General features: G+C 39.5%; 1 protein-coding gene and 1 long non-coding RNA gene across 6 annotated transcripts; one reads left to right on the top strand and one right to left on the bottom strand.

Annotated features, from left to right (window-relative positions):
• LOC119475371 (APAF1 interacting protein) lies at nt 1-19,373 on the top strand. 5 transcript variants are annotated; one of them, XM_037747989.1, is made up of 8 exons: nt 1-135; nt 5,833-5,901; nt 8,485-8,585; nt 10,179-10,227; nt 10,424-10,541; nt 11,524-11,659; nt 18,573-18,740; nt 18,878-19,373. In XM_037747989.1, the coding sequence occupies exons 2-8, from the start codon at nt 5,836-5,838 to the stop codon at nt 18,975-18,977; spliced, it is 738 nt and encodes a 245-aa protein (XP_037603917.1). In that variant the 5' UTR covers nt 1-135; nt 5,833-5,835; the 3' UTR covers nt 18,978-19,373. The 5 variants fall into 5 exon arrangements, with proteins under 5 accessions (XP_037603917.1, XP_037603927.1, XP_037603935.1 ...); XM_037747999.1 differs by having other exon boundaries at nt 3-130; XM_037748007.1 differs by lacking the exon at nt 1-135 and adding an exon at nt 276-405.
• Nucleotides 13,963-17,972, bottom strand: LOC119475394. The gene is made up of 3 exons (XR_005203787.1): nt 17,882-17,972; nt 17,469-17,579; nt 13,963-14,137 (listed from the first exon to the last, which is right to left on the bottom strand). It is a non-coding gene; the product is annotated as an uncharacterized LOC119475394 (long non-coding RNA).
• Nucleotides 19,374-23,968: the final 4,595 nt, after the last annotated feature.

Genomic DNA, 23,968 nt, shown 5'->3' with positions numbered 1-23,968 from the left:
TCCGGCTGTGTATCTTGTTTGGAAGGTCGCACATTGATGACATCGCAGTGTTAGCAGTAGTACCGTTAGCTGTTAGCTGTAGCTTTTGGCCACCGTTCATTTTAACCACAGGCTGACTTCTCAACTTAAAGTAAGGTAAGAAGTTGTGTTATTTATGCATTGTTTTGTACTGGTTTTACTAAATGTCAACCTACAGTAGTCGTGCTGCGACACAATGCGTTTAAGCTAAACGGACCTGTGGTAGTTAGCCTGGCTGCTGCAGGAGGTCTGGACGGCTGCTACTGATGAGCAGCGCTAGTTACCTGGTAACACCTCAACCTGTTCATGCTACAGAGTACTGATGAGCAGCGCTAGTTACCTGGTAACACCTCAACCTGCTCATGCTACAGAGACAACACAGTCACGGTGATGAGCTCTGACTACTCGTTTGGTAACGTTAGATCACATTTAACATGATAATTGGGAGCGAGTGACTTCTCAAACGTGTGTGAGTTCATGAGCAACTTTACTAAGTTAACTAAAACCTCTCACTAGCCTCATGTTGTCCCTCAATCAACGATATAAACTATATACGTTGTGATGCAGTTGGTTCAATCTATTGTAAGATTTGGTAACCTTGGTTACACTGATTGCCCCTTGTACCTATGGTAATGGTCTACAAAGTCATTCTAACCCATGACTGATACTACAGCAGGTGATTTCACTGGTAAACCCCACAACTTGAAACAGAGTCATTTAATTAAATTAAATGACTCTCCGTGTTCTTTTGTTGCATACAAATTTGCATGAATCTTTAGTGACACAGGATTGCTCCTCCAACTATTATGCGTACTGACATGTACAATATTTCCGGAGCAGCCACAAAAGAGATGTATAAGTGGAAACAGGCTTCAGTTGTTTTCAACAAGAAGTGGTAAAACGCCCTTAACAAGTCATGACTAAAAGGACATAAAACACATTAAAGTTGTGCTCGTCAGATGCACTCATCTAGATCTGTACAAAACATCTGTAAATATTTGAGGGGAAATGTAAACTTCGCCCACCAGAAGTGAATGTCAAAAGGGAGATTCATCATAAAGTTAATCTTAACATAAGTATCTTTGTTTTCTATGGCTGCAACTAGAACTGGAACTGAACTGTAACAATAGTAAGTTAACTTGGCTAACTAAATCATACATACAATCACAGCTGCACAGGTTATATTTTAATTGGGTCCATTTATTATAAGATACAATGCCAGTCAAGCAACTTTGGTTACATCTAGAGCCGGGCTGTCAATCGATTCAAATATAAAAGTTTTTATCTGTTCAAAATGTACCTTAAAGAAATATTTGTCAAAGTAGCTAATACTCCTATCAACATGGGTAAATATGCTTGCTTCATGCAAAACTATGTATGTGTATATTATTGGAAATCAATAAACAACATAGAGAAATGACAAATATTGTCCAGAAACCCTCACATTTAGCATAAAGATATGCTCAAATCATAACATGGCAAACTGCAGCCCAACAGGCAACAACAGCTGTCAGTGTGTCAGTGTGCTGACTTGACTATGACTTACCCCAAACTGCATGTGATTATCATAAAGTGGGCATGTCTGTTACTTGTGGGTACCCGTAGAACTCACTTTAATTTACATATCTTGAGGTCAGAGGTCAAAGGACCCCTTTGACTTTGAACCCACTACAACCTAAAAATCGCAAGTTGAGTTAATACGTGAAAGAAATTAGTGGCGTTAAAACAAACTTGTGTTAACGCGTTATTATCGCATTAACTTTGACAGCCCTAATCTAAAGCTATTGCACTCATTTTGAATGGCTATGTGTTTGCCCCATGTACCATATGGTAATTGACTACAAATTAATTTAAACATTGTGTCTGTTTATTGAACTGAATGAAGTAAGCTATCTGTATAATCAGAGATGCAAGTTTGTTATGTAACGTTAAGTTGTCATTCTAACCCATGACCGATACTACAGCAGGTGAATTCACTGATAAACCCACAACTTCAAACAGAGAGTAATTTAATTAAATAACCTGATGTGTTCTTTTGATGTAATACAAATTTTAATAATTCAGTCTTTAGTGACACATGATTGCTCACCCAACTATTATGCGTACTGACATGTACAGTTTCTCCACAGCAGCCACAAAGAGTTTTTTAAGTGGAAACAGGCTTCAGTTGTATTCAACAAGAAGTGGTACAACGCCCTTAACAAGTCATGACTAAAAAGACATAAAAAGTGAATTCACATTAGAGCTGTGCTCGTCAGATTCACTCATCTGGATCTGTACAAAACTAGAGACTTGAGTCACAAACGGGGACTAAACTGTAACGTCAGTAAGTTAATTAAATAACTACAATATTCAGCCATATGTTGTCCTTCAATCAAATGACATCGGACATACAGTATACACAGGTTAAATTTCAGTAGGGTCAATTTCTTTTAAGGTACCCTGCCAGTAAGTCTTGTTGAAGGTCTTGAACACCTGTTTTTAACTTTTTGGGTTAAGCCTAAAACAATGCACTTATTTTGAATGCTTATGTCTTCCTCACATGAACCATATGGCGTTTGTCTCCAAAGAAAAAGCTAAACAAACAGTTACATCACAGTTTTAAAAGTTAAAGTGACAAATTTGAAGCAAGTTGCCTGTTTATTGAAGTGAAGTTAGTGTCTGGCATCTAATCAACTAAAATCTATATGTTTGTTATGTAACTTGACATTTTCATTGTAACCCAACATCAAGACTACAGCAGATAATTTTGCTGAGAAACTTGAAACAGAGAGTCACTTAACTAAATATACTGACCTGCGGTAGTCTAAAAATTTGCATACTCGCACTTAATGACTCAATATTACTCATCCAAGTTTGTGTGCTGACATGTACAGTATTTCTAGAGCATCTAAGCAGAGTTTGTAACAGGGAACAGGTTTCGGTTGAACATCCTCAACAAGTCATGACCAAAAAGTAAAAAAGTGGCTTCTCATTAGAGCTGTGCTCCTTAAATCTAGTTATCTGGGTCTCTATATATTATATATATTATATATTTGTGGTGAAATGCAAACTTTGCTCAACAGAAGGGAATGAGTGAGTGAATGAGTTGTTGTAATACAGTTTGTCTTATATCATTTTTTTCAATTGATTTTAGGGCAATTGCAACTAATTGTTTGTATTATCAGTTAATCTGCTTATTATTTTCTCAATTATTAGTTTGATCAATAATGTCAGAAAATAGTGAAAAATGACAGTCACAATTCTCTAAAGCCCAAGTGACTTCTTCAAATTGCTTGTTTGTCCGACCAACAGTCGAAAAGCTTAAGATATTCAAAATCATGTGGATGAAACATTTGAAATGCCTAGGATAAATAAAATAAAATCAATCAAACAAATAAAATGAAATATAAGGCACATGTTAGATGTAAATCCTTTCATTTACTGTGTAATAAATAATCAAATGAAAAACATTCAATTATTTACCTTTTTGCCTACATAACAGAATTAATTGTTTCCATTGAGACATACATTTTCCATTCCTCATTCAAATTAAATCACAACACAGAAAACAAATTAAAAACATATACTGTATTATGTTACAGATGAAAGCAGAACATCTAAAGCCTTTTGCCAATTAAAGGAATAACTTACAGGTACAAAAGGACACTCATTAGGGCTTGTCTTACAGTAATTTTCAGAAATTTTGCACTTTGCTGTTTTGTCAACTGTTTTTGATCAACTGTTGACTATCAGTAGCAATGTTATTCACGGCAAAATTCATCCGTCCCAGAGTCTCGAATTCAGCCCTTCAGGCAATTCTAGCTGTCTAGCTTGCAGACATCTATTAACAATAGCATAAGCTCAGCCTCCTTCATGAACCAGTCAGTGTTTACGATAAGCTAACACAAGCTAACTGACACTAATTAGCTGTCAACATTTACTGAGCCAAGAGGATCCCTCTAGGTATTAGTTTGTATGGCTTCCTGCAGCACAATCCATTCCTTAAAACAATCACACACGTAACTAGGGATGCACCGATCCGACTTTTTCATTCCCGATAGTGATACCTGGGCTTTGGGTATCGGTCGATACCGAGTACCGATCCGATACCAGTGTTTAATTAATAAGTTGTATGCCTCACTGTGTGGAAGTGACTGGGATCATTAAAATTACAGTATATAATATATATAGTATATAAACATAGGATTGAATTGAAGAGATTGGCCCCATTGTCACCGATATCCGATCCAGTATTGCTGCATCCCTAAATGTAACTATATGTGTAGTCAATTCTAGTGTCCATGCAGCCAGCTAGCCCACAGGAAACTCTCATGGTCATCAGCTTATGTTAGCTCATGTTTCCATCCCCAAGCTGTGATTGGACAGTTGATTTTCTTCATTTTGGCATAGAGTGGTGCAGGGATGACGTATTTTTGTTGGCCAACCTGGAAGTTAGCGTCGCCCTGGGTTCCCTCGACAAAAAGCTAATGGGATTTTTCCATTGGGTTTTGGATTATTGCAGAAAATAAGCTCTGTGGCTAACAAACGTGTATGACACTTACACGTTTTGTTCCGTAAAATAATCTCCACAAATGATCACCACTTTTATGATTTTTGAAGTGTGAATGCAAACGGCAAAAGTAAAAAGCTGACGTTATGGCTATAAATGAACCTCACCACGGTTGCATGAGCATGAGTTTACACAACAAGGCTGTAAAGGCGGACGAGTCGGCGTGATGACGTTTTGTTGTCTCAATTAGCCACATGATAGCAACCGCCTTTTTTAAGACACGTAAAAGCTTCAACATTGTGGGATGAACTATTTTATATAATGGAACGAAACTTTAAAATCTCTTCAGCTTGTGTTAACCAAGGACCTTATTTCAGGCTTCCACCTAAATTCCATTTAAAAAAAAAACATTGACTTCCAGACGAGGGAACAGGAAGTGCTAAAATGCTAACTCATTTACGGTTTTAGGACTCATTTCTGCACCACTCTATTGACAGTGCGTCTCAATATCAATGTTGGCAGGGTGAAACACTGAAATGCATTATACCTATATGCCGAAAGACAAAAAGCTAAATAACTGTCTTTTTAACATTTTTTTTTTTTTATGACAGAGTTAATGCATACATAAAGATAAAATACATAGACATATGTATTGTATATCACTTTATTTCTTAGCTTGACTTGTTTTTTCATTTAGGCATTTTGAATCTTACATTGCTAATTTGACCTATCCTATTCAATTCAATTCAATTTATTTTTGTATAGCTTCAAATCACAACAGAAGTTATCTCAAGACTATTAAGACCGACACCCTAATCACAACACATTTTTACCTTTTACCACATCTATTTAACAATCAATTCCACATTTTTATTGACTTTTATCTTATTGATAAAAACCGTGTTGGTAAAACATGCCATAGCTGGAAGGGTTTTCCGTTGTGTAATCTTTGGTATAAATAGAAATTCAAATCAATAGTAGCATCTGAGATTTTTGAGCAGAGCTGCCTATCTGCCCTCCCATCAAAGGAAAGCGTGGCTTCTCCCTAACAGACGTGTGGGAGGAGGAGGAAGGAGAGGAATTAGTAAGAACTGTAAATCAGTTCTTTCTTATTCTTCCCTGTGTTATCTCAACTGTATCTGATTTCAGGGGAAATAAATCAGAACAAGGAAGAAAGACTCTGACAAAATGCTGTTCCATTGTGACTTAACAGCACTTATCATATGACACTAAAATCAATGTTATTGCAACCATTTCCCACACATCTTCTCTTGGCATTGTGAATTGTCTCTAAATGTGGTCAATGTTTTTTTTTTCCGCAGGAGATGTCGTCTTTGTGTGGCCCCAGCGACAGCTGTCGCGATGCAGGTCAAGGGGCTACAGAGAAACTGGTGAGCATGACATGACACACTTTGAAATGCATTTGTATGAAATGATGCTTTGGAAACACACCCGAACTTACTTGACAGATGTCTGCCAATGTGAGAAACTTTAACTCATTGTTCAGGGGCAGTAATCATGAATGCATTGGTTACATTGAATAATAATATTAGATTAGATTCAGCTTTATTGTTTTTGTAAAGAGTACAAGTACTGATACAACAATTTATAGTTTAGCATCTAACCAGAAGTGCAAAACGCAGTAAAAGGGCAAAGTAATGTACAGTCTTGTATAGAGAACAATAAACAGTAATATATTAGAATAAATATAGAATGGAGAATAAACAATAAGGGACGGTAAGAATAGATATTTACAGCATATGCTAAGATTTACACCGATCAGCCATAACATTATCACCACTGAGAGGTGAATTGAATAACATTGGTTATCTCGTTACAATGGCACCTGGCAGTGGGTGGGATATATTAGACAGCAAGTGAACATTTTGAACTTTGAACTTTGTTTTGGAAGTAGAAAAAATGGGCCAGTGTAAGGATGTGAGCGACTTTGACTACTAATTGTGATGGCTAGACGACTGGGTCAGAGCATCTCCAGAACTGCAGCTCTTGTGGGATGTTCCCGGTCTGCAGTGGTCAGGACCTACAGAATGTGGTCCAAGGAAGGTGAACTGGCGACAGGGTCAGACCCGAGGCTCATTGATGCACGTGGGGAGCGAAGGCTGGCCCCTGTTGTCTGATCCAATAGAAGAGCTACTGGAGCTCAAACTGCTGAAAAAGTTAATGGTTAATTGTTCTGATAGAAAGGTGTCAGAACACACAGTGCATCGCAGTTTGTTGCGTATGGGGCTGCGTAGCCGCAGACTGGTCAGGGTGCCCATGCTGTCCTAATGTTATGGCTGATCGGTGTATATACTGTATACAGTAGATAGGCAAAATATGTAGTACAGATAAATTGCGTGAATATATACAGAATAAACAGCTGGAAGTACATGAATACGGTGCATACAAAATAGATCATACAGTATAGCCAGTGATGTAAATATGAATATGTACAGTAAATGTACATGTACTAGGGATGGAAAAAAATTTATTCACCTATGTTTGTTTTTTTTTCACGATTTTATATTATTTTTTTTTATGCCAGAATCGATATATTTGCTTCATTTGAGTCTATGCGGAGGTAGAAGGAAGTTACTGCTTTTACTGTTGTAGCCTGAGTAACGTCATATACGTTCCATATCCGTCAAATACCAAAACAAACCGCAGCCGGCCGCAGAGAGCCAAATTTAGAAAGTGGAAAACGGGGAAGGGTCCGTAGGGACATCTCTGACTACATGGGGGCGGCTGTGGCTCAGAGGGTAGAGCAGGTCGTCCACCAATCGGAAAGTCGGTGGTTCGATCCCCGGCTGCTCCGGGTCACATGTTGATGTGTCCTTGAGCAAGACACTTAATCCCAAAATTGCTCCCGAAGGCATAGCCATCGGTGTGTGAATAAGTATTTAGATTAGATCCTGATGGGCAAAGTTGGCACCTTAGCAGTTTATTTTTACTCATTTGTATGCCTCCGCGCCGGCGACAGCTGTGGCCAGAGCATTATGTTTCCTGATTGTCCGTCCGACATATTCTCGTGAATGAAATATCTGACGGCCGCTGGGAAATTTGTCACAAACGTCCGCTTGGACTCGAGGTTGAACCAATTAGAATTTGGTGGTCAAGGGTCACTGTGACCTCACGTCCGTCCCATTCTGAAAATGATATCTCAGGAACGCCTGTAGGGAACTGTATTACTTCTGGCACTGGCATCCACTTGGACTCAAGGATGAACTGATTTTAATTTGGTGGTCAAAGGTCAAGGTCACTGCAACACGGTTTCGGCCATAACTCAAGAATTCAAATGCTAATTTTGACAATTTCACACAAATGTTGAATAGGATAAATTGCCAAAGTGATGATATTTTGGACAGACATGGATGTAAACTTCAACTTGACTGGTTGGCAGAGGCAGACAACCGCGAGGCGGTAATTCTTGTTTTGTCATGTTTTTTTTCCCTCATTTATTTGGGAAAGGTTCTTGGAAATTTTTCAACAATAAGTTACAAAAGGTTGACAACCCCGTACTGTGTGGGATTGAGTCACAAGTAAACTACTCCAGTGGTTGTGTTCATGCTAATTAAGGAACATGTCACCTAACCCTAACAATGGAGCTCTATGGCACAGAAAAATAATATGACTCTTGCAGTTAAAGAGAATACTTGTTAGTAGGATAAATGTATTGTTGGTTTTGACCTTTTCAAAGAGATACAAAGAATAAGAAACATATAGAATATCCCCAAACCTTTCCTTAAAATTCAGTTTGTTGTCCAGTATAACCAATGCATACATTTTCACTACTGCTGAACCAGTTTGCTGTTTTCATTACAGTGACACAGTACTAGTACAGCAACACCATCAACATTAAAAGCACCGTGCTTATACATTTAACCGTGTGCTTTTAAATTATTCACACTGATTTATGTTAAGATTGTTGAACTTGAGCTTTGATAACTTGGTTGACCGCTTTGTGTCTGTTCCAGGAGAAGGAGCATCCTCGTGTACTCATCCCGGAGCTGTGCCGACTCTTCTACCAGCTGGGATGGGTGACGGGGACGGGCGGAGGGATCAGTCTGAGACGAGGGTTCGTATGTAGATACATTTCTTGCAGAATATTGTCAGAAATGACACGCCTTCATTTAAATTTTCTGTTTACATACCTTTGACTTATCATGCCAAAAATGTAATCCTGTTTTGGAGATTTTTTTCTAACATTCGTATGCTAACAAAGGTGCAGCGAGGCTGACGTGAGGTCAGTTACATCAGTTTTGACAATGTGCGCTAATCTAGGGTGAAGACAGAAGGCCACAGTTCTGCCGTAAAGAACCAGAATTCAAACTGAAGGCTTTGACAGGTTATTACAAACATCTTTGAACTGTGTTGTTTTGGATGGCAGCTACAAAGAAAAGCACCACCCATCAGCAAATTCCTGTTTGAAATGGGGAATGGCAGACATTTATTTAAGCCAACAGAGGGAACTTGATGAAACCTCAGATGAAAACAAATTAGATTTACTGACTGCTGCTCCATATATACTGGTATTTCATTCAAATAGAAAAACATAGTCTCTAAAATGATTGACAAGAAAATTTCCTTTCATCTTGTTAAATTATTATACCTTTTATATTTCGATAGAAAATAAGCAGTTCTAAGCTCCACTTCAATACTTCAGCTTTGCAGAGTATCAGTCCTCAAAATGGCGGGTGGGTTTTTCCCAGTGATAACTGTTTTCTAGTTTTCAGGTTTTTATGAAGTAAAAAAACAGGAGAAATTTGAAGTCCCAATCCGTGGCCCCAGCATTGTCTAAGTGGTCTACTAAATGAGAACTAATCAGATGTATCCATATTGTGGCTGTTTGTAAATTGGTGCTTTAATTGTTCATCTTAGGAAGCTTACACACACAAATTCTGAGGAGTGTATTTTTATTTTCTGTGAGTGCAGGTCTGTATTTTAAGTTTTGAAGCTTTCTTTCCTCACCGTTGCTTTGGTTTGACTCAGAAATGACTCAGAGCCTGAGGCGGTCTCGCCAAACCTTGCACAAAAAAATAATCAATAGACTACTCCTTTATCTGCTCTGTTTGTTTCTCGTCAAAGAATAGTACAATAGCTTTTTTTCCCTCTACATTCTATGGGGAAACGTTAAGGCTCTCAACATTTAAGCAAAAAATATGATCATGAAATATTTCGAGGGGATCAAATGAGACTGTTTGTTAGTATGTACCACTGAAAATCAGTTTATTTCTTAACTTTTTATATCAGGCTTTTTTTTTTCATCAGGTCTTTTGGTCCAGGCTGTAGAATGAAACATTATTTACATTCCTGTAAATAAAAAAAAGGGCATTCCAAGTAAATAAAAACATGGAGACCAAGACTCAAAAACATTACTTTCGGAATAACTAAGAATAATAAGTCTATGGAAAACTGTTATAAAATAAATACTTCCAATAACTGCCCAGGGAAATGGATGGCTGGAAAAGCTTGTTGTAGTAGCCGTAGAGTTTCAGCTCCTTACAGAACACCATAACATTTTCTCAAAGTCCTGTTATTTATATCCCGCGCAAGGCCATGACGCTCCATTGTGGCATGACAAACTACTCCATTTCAAGAACTGCTTTATTCTCCTTGTCCTTCTCCTTTATATCACTACATACCATGTTGTTTATTGTATAACTCACAGAGAGCAGATCTACATTGCACCATCCGGCGTCCAGAAGGAGAGAATACAGGTAAGCAGGTTCTGAAATATTTTATTTTATTTCACTTTCACTCTGTGAAGCACTTTGTTTTGATACGTGCTCTATAAATAAAGTTTATTATATAGTTATTATTATTATAACCACAATGTAAAATATTGTTCTGATTGAGCAGTATTCAGATAAGGATGTGTGTGTTAATACCTTTTTTAATATTTGTGTTACTCAGCCGGAAGACATGTTTGTGTGTGACATTGAAGAGCGGGACATCAGTTGTCCACCGTCCTGGAAGAATTTGAGGAAGAGCCAGTGTACACCGCTTTTTATGAATGCCTATACTATGAGAGGTGAGTCACTAATACATTCATACACATACCACCCATACTAACCACCATTTGCAGTCAGTCAGTGATAGAACTGATCATTTTTTTGAATACCACCATTATCTTTTTAATTAAGTAAATGAGATACTTGTTTGAGTCCAATCCATGATTTCCTACAGCATAAGAAAAAAATACAAAAACAGAAAAAAATACTTTTTATTTAAATATAAATGTTTCTAATTTGAAAGCCTGAATGGAATAAGAAAAAAAAAATGGATGCACGTTCCTGAATGTTGTGATTATGTTCACTAAAGGTGGTATACCATTTTGTCATTAGAAATGATGTAACAAATAGCCAAATAGAAACCAAATTGCAAAGTCAATAATAGACTCCAAATATTTTCCTTCTGGTATTCTTTTTTATTTATAAAAAATATATATATTACTGTATATATTTCACACACATTTTGGTTTAACATGTGGTTTTAACACTTGGTTTGAATAAAAATCTTTTTTTAAGGATAAGTTTACTCTGAAATAAAGGCTGAGACAAGTGTAAGATTATTTTCTACAAAATGTTTTTTCATGTGAAAGCTGTGGCTTTTAGAAAACATTCCAGAAAATATTTCATAAAGAAGCAGTCAAGGTTCCATTCATAAGATACAGTTGTTTAATAAAGGCATTGTAATTTTAATGAAATACCTCACCTCAAAATGATGATACTTGTATCAATTACTCATCCCCTCTATCCTGGAATGTCAGAGGGAATGTTTGTTCCGTTTGCATTCTTCACAGATAATGAAGCCACCAAAAGTAGAACCCATTACTAGCACCATTAAATTGTACCAAAGAATTTCAAGGCATAGTGCAACTTGATATCTGATCATCATCTGTGGGTGGTGGCATGCTTTCTCTTGCCTTGCTGTTACAATTAGCATTTGAGACAGACAATACCAGTAGACAACACTCAAAAATCAAAATCTGCTTTTCCTTTGCAAAAATACAGGGGCACAGGCAGTTATACACACCCACTCCAAGGCTGCTGTCATGGCAACACTGCTGTATCCTGGCAAAGAGTTCAGGATAACACACCAGGAGATGATCAAGGGGATTCGTAAGGGCACCTCAGGCACCAACTATCGGTATGTAATCAAGCAGCAAAGAGTTTCCAAGTATTTTCATTTCTCAGACAAGTGGAGGTTTAGAAAGTATCTTGGTAGAAATCATAGCTGCAAATTTGTCGCATTTTGGCCGAATTCGCCATTTTGAATGAAAAATATGGAACCGCGTGATTTACGTAGATCCGAAGAGTGTCCGCGCTCCGCCTTGGCAGACACATTACACTTAAGGCACAACCCTGTTTGACCTTGTGATGGTAATGAAACTGTTTTCGGTTGTTGTAACTTGAAATTTTGCTGTTAAAAGTGCTGAATTCCAAATTCAGTGCATATGTATTGAGGGATTGCCTCTACACGGCTAACGGTGCTAACAGCACGAACAGTGCAAGCAACAGTGCTGTCAGAGCTAACCTGGGAAGGACCGGAGGGTGGGCGTTTGGCTTCCGCATCGACGTCGTGGGTCAGGACGGCGTTATCAGCGGCAGGGCTATAGACCAACTTTTGGCACTAGTGCGCCTAACTTTTCCATTTAGGTGCACCAGCAGAAAATTATTCACCGTGCCTTTTGGCGCCGCAATAATACATTTTGGAACCATCTGTGGAACAGTGGACCAGCTTTTTAACCTTGCAGGGGTACCTTTGCCCATCCAGTCTACATGTGTTTTGTGGACTTGGAAAAGGCTTATGACCGTGTCCCCCGGGGAATCCTGTGGGGAGTACTGAGGGAATATGGGGTACCGGGGTTATTGTTAAGAGCCATCCGGTCCTGGTATAACCAAAGTGAGAGCTGTGTTGGTATACTCGCCACAAAGTCAAACATGTTTCCGGTGGGTGTTGGCCTCCGCCAAAGTTGTAACCGATCCTGTTTGTGATGTTCATAGACAGGATCTCAAGGCGCTGCCAGGAGGAGGAGAGTGTCCAGTTTGGGGACCTCAGAATTGCGTTTCTGCTCTTTGCAGATGATGTGGTTCTGTTGGCTTCATCAGACCGTGACCTTCAGCATGCACTGGGGGGGTTTGCAGCCGAGTGTGAAGCGGTCGGGATGAGAGTCAGTACCTCTAGGTCTGAGGTCATGGTTCTCTGCCGTAAAACGGTGGACAGCAACCTCTGGGTTGGGAGTGAGTCACTGCCCCAAGTGAGTGAGTGTAAAATGGAGTGAGAGATTGACAGTCGGTTCGGTGAGGTGTCAGCAGTTATGCGGGCGCTGTGACGGACCATTGTGGTGAAGAGGGAGCTGAGCCGGAAGGCAAAGCTCTCGATTTACCATTCTATCTACGTTCCAACCCTCGCCTATAGTCATCAGCTTTGGGTAGTGACCGAAAGAATGAGATCGCGGATACAAGCGGCTGAAATGAGCTTCCTTCGTAGGGTGGCTGGGCTCAACCTTAGACCTAGAGTGAGGAGCTCAGACATCCGGAGGGAGCTCGGAGTAGAGCCGCTGGTTCGGGCATCTGATCAAGATGCCTCCTGGACGCCTCCCTTTTGGAGGTTTTCCAGGCACGTCGAACTGGTAAGAGGCCCCGGGGTAGACCCAGAACACGCTGGAGAGATTAAATATCTCGTCTAGCCTGGGAACACGTCGGGGTCCCCCAGGAAGAGCTGGAAAACGTTGCTGGGTAGAGGGATGTCTGGAATTCCTTGCTAAGCCTGCTGCCCCCTCTAACCGGCCCCAGATAAGCAGAAGAAAATGGATGCATGGATGGATGCACATATTGACCCATGATGTCCCCTGAGACAGTGAACCAGACAGAAAGAGGAAGATATAAACGAACAGACCAGAGCTGAAAAGGAGGCTCGAACCACCTCAGCACCCCATGTCTATGCTGTCCATCTCTCTGCTTGAGGAAGATGCGTTGTTAAGTTAAGACAGGATGTCCTGTGGTGCATGGTTGTGGTAACAGTCTGCTGCTGAAGGTGCTCCTGTGTGTGTGACATCGTTGAGAGGGTGAGACTCATTGTCCATGATACTCTGCAGCTTGCAGAGTTGTTGATTCTGTTGGCATCGACGGCCCTCACCCTGCTAACCCAGCACACGACAGCAAAGAAAATAGTTGTACTGCAGACATTGAATGGCCGAAGCCTCCGCAGAGAGATGAGTCGGCTCTGGCCCTTCTTCACAGCCTTGTTGTTCCCAGCCCAGTCCTGCTTGTTGTCCAGGTCTATTCCCAGGTACCTGTAATCCTTCACATTTTTCACATCCACCCTCTGGATTGAAATGGTGTGTTCTCTGCCTGCTGAAGTCCACCACCAACTCCTTCAGCTTGCCTGTGTCAGCTGCAGGTTGTTTGCCTCACACCATTCAGTGAAGGAGTCCATGACGTCCCTGTACTCAGCCTCTTTGATGCAGCCCACAATGGCAGAGTCGTAAAAGAACTTCTGCAGGCGGCAGGACTTGGAGTTGTATCTGAAGTCTGAGTTGTAGAGGTGAACAGAAAGGGTGACAGGACTGTCCCCTGTAGGGCCCCGGTGCTGCACCATCATCACAGTGTCAGACTTGCAGCCCTGCAGAAATACAAACTTCAGTACAATGGTAGAGGATTATGGAGGACGGAACATGGCAAAATAAATCAATAAATAAATGACTTGATAAATAAATAATATTAAATGTAGCCATTAATTAATTGATAAAATGTGACAAATGTATATTTCTGTTTTAATTGCTTTATTTATTTATCTTTCTATTAATTCCATTGTACTGTATACCCTTCTTTTCCTTTTTATTTATTTGTTAATTTTGAATTTATTTATATATTTATGCATTTTTTTTAATTTATTTTATTAATTTTTAAATGTATGTATTTATTAATTCATTCATTTTATTCAAAGCCTATCGCTCCTTTTTGTGGAGCGATAGGCTTTGAATGATAGGCTTTGAATGAAACCTATAGCCTAGCATTTATTAATGCTTTATGCATTTATTTCTGCATGATTTTCCCTCTACATTTCACCTCTTATTTATTTCCCCAAATGTATTTCTTTATACATTTATTTATGCATTTCTGCCTCATCAGACAAATGAGGGGGCTGTCGCTCAACATGTTTCATGGGGTCAGAGCCCTATACAGTCTATGGTCAGAGTGCCTAGATCAACTACAGTGGAGGAAATAAGTATTTGATCCCTTGCCAATTTTGTAAGTTTGCCCACTTACAAAGAAAAGAACGGTCTATAATTTTAATGGTAGGTTTATTTTAACAGTGAGAGACAGAATATAAAAAAAAATCCAGAAAATCACATCATATAAAAGTTATAAATTGATTTGCATTTGATTGTGGGAAATAAGTATTTGATCCCCTAGCAAAACATGACTCAGTACTTGGTGGAGAAACGTCGTTGGCAAGCACAGAGGTCAGACGTTTCTTGTAGTTGGTCACCAGGTTTGCACACATCTCAGGAGGGATTTTGGTCCACTCCTCTTTGCAGATCATCTCCAAATCCTTAAGGTTTCGAGGCTGTCACTTGGCAACTCGAAGCTTCAGCTCCCTCCACAGATTTTCTATGGAATTAAGGTCCGGAGACTGGCTAGGCCGCTCCATGACCTTAATGTGCTTCTTTTTGAGCCACTCCTTTGTTGCCTTGGCCGTATGTTTTGGGTCATTGTCGTGCTGGAAGACCCATCCACGACCCATTTTCAGTGTCCTGGCTGAGGGAAGGAGGTTGTCGCCCAACATTTCACAGTATATGAGCCCGTCCATCCTCCCTTCGATGCGGTGAAGTCGTCCTGTCCCCTTAGCAAAGAAACACCCCAAAAACATAATGTTTCCACCTCCATGCTTGACGGTGGGGATGGTGTTCTAGTCAGCATTTCTCTTCCTCCAAACACGGCGAGTCGAATTGATGCCAAAGAGCTCGATTTTGGTCTCATCTGACCACATCACCTTCTCCCAAGCCTTCTCTGAATCATTCAGGTGTTCATTGGCAAACAGACAGGCCTGTATATGTGCCTTCTTGAGCAGGGCGACCTTGCGGGCGCTGCAGGATTTTAAACCATTACGGTGTAGTGTGTTACCAATGGTTATCTTGGTGATTGTGGTCCCAGCTGTCTTGCGATCATTAAGAAGTTCCTCCCGTGTAGTTCTGGGCTGATCCCTCACCTTTCTCATGATCATCGATACCCCACGAGACGAGATCTTGCGTGGAGCCCCAGACCGAGGGCGATTGATGGTCATTTTGTGTTTCCTCCATTTCCGAATAATCGCACCAACAGTTGTCTCCTTCTCACCAAGCTGCTAGCTGATGGTCTTGTAGCCCATTCCAGTCTTGTGCAGGTCTACAATCTTGTCCCTGACGTCCTTAGACAGCCCTTTGGTCTTGCCCATGGTGGAGATGTTGGAATCTGATTGTGGACAGGTGTCTTTTATACAGGTAATGAGTTGAGACAGTTGTCTTTTATACAGGTCACGAGTTGAGATTCAGAGTACTTATCTTAAAGCAAGAGGACTAATTTAACCGGTCTGTGGGGGCCAGAATTCTTGTTGGTTGCTAGGGGATCAAATACTTATTTCCCACAATCAAATACAAATCAATTTATAACTTTTATATGATGTGATTTTCTGGATTTTTTTTTTTATATTCTGTCTCTCACTGTTAAAATATACCTACCATTAAAATTATATACCGTTCTTTTCTTTGTAAGTGGGCAAACTTACAAAATCGGCAAGGGATCAAATACTTATTTCCTCCACTGTATATGCTATCCAGCTAGCTGCACTCCAGTCTTCATTCCTGGCTCCGTACAGCGGGTGCTGCTCCCCCCACTGCTGCCTCGTACCGGTACAAGTGTGCAGATCAACCGTCTAGAGCTGAACTGTTTCACGGACCCACAACCAGTCTACTCCCCGAGGTTTAGCTTTAGTGGGAACTTCCAAGCCGATGCCGCGCCTCTCAGCGACAACGGCACCCTGACATCGGAGACTCTGCTCGAGCCCTGATCGGTGGCATCCGCCGAACCGGTGGGTGCTCTGAACGATACCGTGTCCTATGATGGAGAGAAAAGGCTCGGTGGCGCATCCGATGTCATGGTGCTGTTGTCACTGCGTGGCGCGTTTCCATCAGAATTGGCCTGGAGGTTCCCACTCTAAACGTGCTAAATCTTGGGGAGGAGACTTGTAGTGGGTCCGCCAAAGAGTTCAGCTTCAGCACATCTGTACTGGTAGGAGGCAGCAGCAGGCCGACGAGCTGCTGTACGGAGCCGGGAATGAAGGCTTGATAAGCAGAAGCAGACACCTTTAGCTAGAATAGTCATACACCCTGACCCCATGACAATGCATATTGAGTGACCGCCCCCTCATTTGCATAATGAGGACAAAATATACATACAGAAATGTAAAAAGTAATGTATTAAAAAAAATACAGAAATAAGTAAAGGGTGAAATGCAAAGGGAAAATCATGCAGGAATAACATAAATAAATGTAAAAATAAATAAATAAAATAAATAAATAAATTTAACAAAAATAAATGCATAAATAAATAAAAAAGAAAATTAAACAAAAGAGTAAATAAATAAGGGAACAATATAAAGATAAATAAATAAAGCAAATTAAAAAAGAAATATCAATTTATGTCACATTTCATCAATTAAATAATGGCTACATATATTTTTTTATATTATTTTTGCAAAATTTAATGACATATTTATTGAGTCATTTATTGATTGATTGATTTTTGATTTTGACAGGTTCCGTCAAACATAGAGGATGACACTCAACATGTTATAAATGTTAACATTATGAATAAATAGTTTTGTTTTTCGATATATTTCGCTCACCATTGTCCCAAACTAATGTGTGACTCATCTACCAATGACTAATAAAATGAATGACAACTTTCCTTACCCAGAATAATTACTCAAGGTGGAGTTCTGGCACGACGGTAAAACTTCTAAGCATTGCCTGGTGCTGCAGCTGTCACCTTTGCTGAGGAAACCAAGACGTTTGGCTCCTTGCCTTTATGAGGGTTAAGAAAAGCATAACCATGGTACATCAAATCAATCACATGAAGACTACAATTTCATAATCCAAAGCAAATGTCGCTATAAACAGCTCTATCTTGGCCATGATCTCTTTGTAAAGAAATGTGCCTCGTCTTGTCCTCCAAATCACAGGCTGAAACATGTGGATCTCTACCACAGAGTTGTTTCATACATCACTGGCATTGTTGCTGGAATTTTGTTTCATACTTTGTAAAAGCCAGGTAGGAATAACATTTTTTAAGAGTTCAAAGATTTGACAGCGTGCTCGTTACCCACCAAGGCAGCTGAAGAAAGGGGGGAAATGTTGGCAGGGGTTTAGATGCTTCTTCTCTGGTTCGAGCTGGGAGGGAGGCAGTCAGGAGCCTGTGGGGTTACAGCAGGAACAAATCATTATTTTCACTTCATTATTTTGATTAAAGGTTGGAGGTGCTGTTCAAATGTTAATTTTTTGTTATATTTCTTGAAAATTATCATTACAACCTGACAGCAATCAAATCAAATGCTCTGATGAAAAAAAATGAAAAAAACAATCTATCTGTGGCTGTCGCAGTACTGTAATAAGCCCGTCCAATCATTTCATTCGACCCAAATAAGTGTTGCTGACTTGCCAACTTTCTCGCTAGATTTAGGGACTTTTGGAGCTAATGCTGCTAACTACTTTAATTGGAAAAGAGTTGGCAACACTTAGCTGGGTTTTTCGGTTGGATAATTTTTAAAATCGAATGTACTCTTGCTAGTTTCTCAGTATTACCGACTCTACCTTTAATCGTTCAGTTTATAGAATAGTGAAAAAGGTCTGCGGTGATGACTTCAAATGCCAAAGATATTCAACTTATATACAACAGAGAAAAACAAATCTTTACATTTGAGATGCTGGAATCAGGAAATGTTTTATAAAAGAAGTTGATGCCTGAAAAAGTTATTACCCTGGGTGTAATTTGTCATTTTGTAACCTACATATGCACAGATATGACGAGAGCCTGGTCGTGCCTATCGTTGAAAATACACCCGAGGAGAAGGACTTGAAAGACCGGATGGCCCGGGCAATGGAGGAATACCCAAATTCGTGTGCCGTCCTCGTCCGCCGACACGGTGTCTATGTCTGGGGCGAGTCGTGGCAAAAAGCTAAGACCATGTGAGCATTAACCTCCCAGCATTATTAACCTCTATTATCTTGTTTATGACTAAGAATATTAGTATATTTGTATTGAGGGCATGTGTAACAAAGAAAACAGATTTAAATTCTTAAAAAAATACCGCTGCATTTTGCAGGTGTGAATGCTACGACTACCTGTTCGACATCGCCGTCCAGATGAAGCAGTGTGGCCTGGACCCTTCAGCCCTCCCAACAGAAGAAAAGGGGATTGTTTGACATTCACTGGTGCTTTCTAAAGAGACATTTGTTGCAGAAAGGTCAGTAGTGTTCGATCAGGAGAGCATATTGTAATCATTTGCCTTTCACGCTGACCTGCTTCAAATTTGATGAGATTTGATGGTAAGGCCAGATCACGGGTTAAAGGAGATTGAACGCCTGTGATCCGGAAGCACCTAGAGGTACGCTGCAAAGCACTGTGGGGACAGCTCTTGAATGAGCAGCCGGCAAATCAAGGTCCTCGAGTTCAAATGCTTTTCCTATTCAAGTTTGACTGCACTGGAAATCTTGGTCTTGGTGCATGTCAGACATGAACATACTGTGCATGCCAATTGATCTACAGTGGTGATGAACTGCCTTCTACTACTATCAATCAATAAAAACTGATGGAATGTAGTAAATCATGAGTCGCAATAATCATTTTAGATTATTTTTAGGTTTTACCTTTAAAAATAATCCATCCATCTTCTTCCGTTGATCTGGAGCTGGTTCGCGGTGGCAGCAGGCTAAAAAAGGTAGTCCAGTCGTCCCCTCTTTCACAGCAACGTTTTCCTTTAAAACGATTTAAAAAAAATAAAGTTTTAAAATGGAAACCAGTGTTCCATTTTGAAAACCATTTATTTCTCATTCTCTTATTTTGAATGCAAGGCACATAGAATGATGTCTGATGTTTTTTTTAAGCTACATTTCTGATTTTTTTAAGCCATATTTTAGTTTCAATCAAACATAATACACAAATACCATTTTTTTTTTTACTTGTCATAAACACCTTATACACACAAATGACTATGGTGAATATAACCCTGTGTTGCGTAAAAAGGGCCCTTTCTGTGTCCATGGACATCCTGGGAACACCAGGCGAGTGCATTTGGTGCAGGGATTGCACATTGCTGGTAGATCCTAGCACAGCATGCCTCCAGTCGTCTGCATACTCATTTCTCATGAAAGCCAGAGTTGTTGTTCTGTTAACAAGCTCCCTCTGCTGCCACCATCCCTTGCTTCCACCACTGTAGTCTCTCAAAAACAGTGTGCTGTCAAATATGCTGCAGGCTTATTTGAATTTTGAAAAAATAAGAAAAGAAATAGTCTTCCGTGCTGCGCTAACACTGCCAAGATTCCCCATCCTCTGATTAATGAGGAATTCTGGTAAACCCATTTGCGAAAAAGAAATTGAACAGCAGCCCATAACATAAAAAAGGCATTGTGAAGCTCACAATGTCAGTCTCATTGTCTCTGATGAAAAATATTCCTCACAATTTAGGTTAGTTCTTCAATTGTTGCTGCTCTTCAGTGACTTTCTGAGGAATGATCTGTAAAAGGCCTGACAAATGACTGTTTAAGAAAAAAAGAAAGCTGTTCCTAAAGTATTCAGCACTGTCAAAGTCAGACTGTGCCCCAGCACCCAAAACCAAATCTTATGTTTTATATATTCTAATATTCATGCCATCATGCATTTATATTAATATGTATGGCCTGTCTGCCAGCAAAGTTCAGCAACAGACACATTAAGAATGGAATATGAAGCCAAGACTCACGTGATATGGGGGCTCAGGAGGGCGCTGTAGCAAGTTGTCCATACAGTGGAATGAGGCCAGCTGGGTACAGACACCTTTCCTGCAAAATACCTAAGTGAAAGAAAGAAAGAGAGCTCAGAGCTGTAGCGTGCAGTTGGTCACTTTGAAAAAGCACAGGAACAAAGAGACACTGGTGTACCATTTTTATACCTCAGTAGCAAAAACAATGGGTTTCCTGGGAGTTCACATTAAAACCTCAGGGCAGTTGGGGTGAGGGAGTTGTCGACTACCTTTCTGATAATAGGGTCTGTGTCTCCAGATCTAACTAAGTTGGTACTGTATGTTCAGTTTTATAAAAATGGATTAAAATGATGAATGAAATTAAATAAAAAAACAAAAAACTAGGTTATAAAAAAAAAGGTTTTTAGTATCAAACAAATATATAAGATGACTTTTTTTGTTGTAAGACGTCTTCAGATCCTTTAAGTAAAATTAGCCTACCTGTATCACATTGTGAAAAAGGCGTTCTAAATCCTATTTAAAGGTGCAGAAATTCATAGCATTAATATAGCAGCAAACAACCATTTGATTTGTAAAGATATAGTGGATAAATGGCATCCTGAGCAGAGAATGAAGTCACACTTTCTCTGTCTGTGTTGTAATCCGAGCTTCTCTGTGCTTCCGCAAATTGTGGAATCTGATCCGAGATCTGCAAAAACTTTTGCCAGACTCGCTGCCCGACGACCTACGCTAACCTTAACTATTCAAGGTCAATAAACCTAACCTTAACAATCTTGCGAGAGTTTCCCCAGTTCGCAAGTTCCCTTCTAGACACGACCCAGTGTTGTGCCCCACTGGCTAGCTAATAGCTGCTGCTCTTCACTCAGTCATATGGCGGTTACCGCTAATAACGCTGTCCCGACCGACGGCGTCGGTGCACAAGTGTAGCGCCCACCCTCTGGTTCCCCCACAGGTTAAGACTGTTAGCTCTGCACTGATCGTGCTGTTAGCACCATTAGCTGAATTTTGAATTGAGCACCTTTAATTTTAAGTACAGCAGTATTATCAGCAACATTTTCTTAAAAATATCAAAGTAAAAATACTTGTTCTGCAGAGAAATGGCCCATCTGAGTGATATATTATTAAATATCATATTGTTATATATTCATACTAATGCATCAATGTGTATGTAGCATTTTACTGTTGTAGCTATTTGAGGTGAGGCTGATTTTAACTACTATATATACACACCGTTGTGTAGTTTAAATGTATAACAATCTCAGTATAAACTTATGTATTTTAATAAAAACTAAATGTGAAAAGTAATTGGTAAACTATCAGATAAATGTAGTGAACTAAAGTACAATATTTTCCATTGAAATGTAGTGCAGTAGAAGTATAAAGTGGCACAACATGGAAATACTGTTATGTACTTAAGTACAGTACTTAAGCAAATGTATTATAGGTTACGTGGAGTTTTTTTTCTTACCTTTAGTAGAGTTATGGATATTAAAATATTTTAAAAATCATCTTTGCAAATGTTTTGAGTAAGGAGAAGCATTCAACATGTTTGTTAGACCTCAAGGATACACACAATGCATTTTGGTGAGTAACACTGAATATAAACACTATACAGAAAACTCCACAGGGCACCTTTAAGTTACTTCCTACCACTGCATTTTCCAATGTTTTCCAAAATCTAGTTTACACTGATGACTATAAAAGCAAAGACAAAATAATACTAAGAAGAGGATAACCTATGTCATCAAAAAGCTTATTTCAATTCATGTTTGTTCATAAAAATTGAAATGGTATACACAATATGTTGCCTGGGTAGACAAGAAATCACATGACTGTTTTTGATCCTCTTCTCCTTCATCACTACAGCCATTAACAGTCTTTTCTGGAACACATTATCAGTTGCTGCACAGGGCATCTCATTATAAGCATTGCCGAAAATGTTATTTCCCCCAGCCTGTTCAATCAATTGAGGGATGTATAACTGTTCAAGTGCTGTAGTGGCGCCTCTCAACCCATAAATTATGTTCAAGTTGTATTAACGTGTTTGGCACCCATGTCTCAGGAGAAAAGGAACACTCATCGCCGCACCATATTTTTTATGATATTGATTAAATTGTAAATGTGTTTATGATTTTTAGCTTCGGTAAAAGCCTCGTGACAGGCCAAATGGTGATATAAATTAATATTATTGATGTTCAGACACGGGTACGGTAAGCGTATGTGTGTGTGTGTCAGGCAGCAGTCTCACATCCACACAAAAAACACTTGAAGCTCACTAATGTATCTCAGGGTCAACATTTAAAAAGATCACTTTTGCATTTTGACATTCTTATACCGCTCCTTTCTGACATTTTGTTCTTTCTTTTTTTGGCATTTTGCCGTCATTAGATAGTTCTAACAAGAGAGTGACAGAAAATATGGAAAGAGAGGAGTGAGCATGATAAAAGTGGTGGATTTGAAAGCAGAATATTGCAGTTACTGTATGTTCTTAAGCCCAATGAGTCACCAGGATACATTACAATCTCATGCTGGTTCCTGAATATAGTAAATTGTCACTTAGCACATTTTCTTTTGAGTGGTTTCCATATAATAGCCCCCTAAAGAAATTAAATATTATATTTTTTTCACACCATGGAAGCACTTGAACATGGCAGCCGTGATGATTAACAGACAGCCCATCGACAACAAAGAAATATGGATTTTGTTCTCTAAGCCTTCTTACAGGGGGAAACAGTGGGCAGCAACAACATCTGTGTGAGTGACCAACACTCGTGTCGAGCCTACAAACATACCTCCCTTTATGCTTTCAATCATACGCCATCAACACACATCAAATAGAATACTATAAGTCAAATCAACTGCTGAGACCATTACTTCTCTGGGGATAACCTCATTGCCTTTGCATTTCAAGAGAGAATTAGATAGTTTTCCCAGTCAGTTATCTTCACGCCAACATCTACTTGCTAGGAATCACAAATTCAAAGAACCACAGAGGCCTGTACTACGAAGCAGGACTTGCGTTTAGCGAGGTAACTTCAGAGTTAACCCTTCAGGGTTTTCAGTCCTACGACGGTGGTTCACTTCTTACCGGCGGTAGATCGCCACGGTAACTTATGCTGAACACCTAACCTGCTCCGGAGCAGGTTATATTCCAGATAAGAGACATATAAAAGCACCGCTTACCGACCAATAAAAGCTTGGTGCGTATGATAATATTAAGATAAGATAAGATAAGATGAACCTTTATTAATCCCCGGAGGGAAATTCAGGTGTCAAAACAGCAACATCAGCAAACAGAGTGAATCACAGGAGAGGTATAAAGATATACAACAATTATAAAAACAATAAATAGAGATATAAAAGATACAGAGTGAATGGGTGAACATAGTGTGTGCAGTCCGTCAATAAATAAATGTAGTATGTACAATAAATAAATGTAATAAGTACGTATGTGCA

Source organism: Sebastes umbrosus, chromosome 2 (genome assembly GCF_015220745.1).
Source record: "Sebastes umbrosus isolate fSebUmb1 chromosome 2, fSebUmb1.pri, whole genome shotgun sequence".
NCBI classification, from domain to species: domain Eukaryota; kingdom Metazoa; phylum Chordata; class Actinopteri; order Perciformes; family Sebastidae; genus Sebastes; species Sebastes umbrosus.
Note: the sequence above shows the minus strand (reverse complement) of the source record. Positions and strands in the feature narration are given on the sequence as shown.

Excerpts from the sequence above, each read along its gene's own strand:
- LOC119475371 (XM_037747989.1), top strand. The coding sequence starts at position 5,836 with ATGTCGTCTTTGTGTGGCCCCAGCGACAGCTGTCGCGATGCAGGTCAA. Across the intron at positions 10,228-10,423 it reads TCCAGAAGGAGAGAATACAG|CCGGAAGACATGTTTGTGTG; the intron begins GTAAGCAGGTTC and ends TGTGTTACTCAG. Across the intron at positions 10,542-11,523 it reads GAATGCCTATACTATGAGAG|GGGCACAGGCAGTTATACAC; the intron begins GTGAGTCACTAA and ends GCAAAAATACAG.